The sequence below is a fragment of the Penaeus monodon genome, chromosome 30 (assembly GCF_015228065.2).
Source record: "Penaeus monodon isolate SGIC_2016 chromosome 30, NSTDA_Pmon_1, whole genome shotgun sequence".
NCBI classification, from domain to species: domain Eukaryota; kingdom Metazoa; phylum Arthropoda; class Malacostraca; order Decapoda; family Penaeidae; genus Penaeus; species Penaeus monodon.
The window spans coordinates 3,653,901-3,654,369 of NC_051415.1; the positions used below are offsets into that span (position 1 = coordinate 3,653,901).

General features: G+C 33.9%; 1 protein-coding gene across 1 annotated transcript in view; it reads right to left on the reverse strand.

Moving 5' to 3' along the window:
• Positions 1–469, reverse strand: part of LOC119592461 — a gene marked incomplete in the record, with an annotated part of 7,374 nt that overhangs the window by 3,495 nt on the left and 3,410 nt on the right. Inside the window, 1 exon segment of the mRNA XM_037941284.1 lies at positions 341–446. Within this exon segment, the coding sequence (XP_037797212.1) occupies positions 341–446 (106 nt within the window).

The window sequence follows — 469 nt, forward strand, 5'->3', positions numbered from 1 at the left end:
TGGTTATATCCTTGTCCCTAACTCGTCTTAGCCTGCAAGGGAAAATGACAAATTATAGAACCTGCAGGTAGAGGCAAGGTATTATTTGACATTTGCTAAATTATTTTTCTTTCTAATGCATCTCTTCACCTTGTATTTTAGGTAAATTTCTATATAAAAAAAAAAATCCTGTAAATAATCCAAGATTACATTAATATTTACAATGTACCAGATCACAGTCACTACTTTCAAAAAATTCCTTCCCCCCAAAAAAAAAATATAATATATATAAATAATCCCAATAATCTAATAACAAATGGAAAATAGCAACACACAATGTTCTAACTTCAATCAACCTTACTTAAAATAATGTTCTCTATATGGCCCACAAGGACGTCTAATTCCAGCATGTCTTCTGAGTCGTCTACAGCAAACACCTCCTCTCCGTCCTCTGCCGACTTCGCCATCTGTGTGGAGTTGAAGGTCTAAT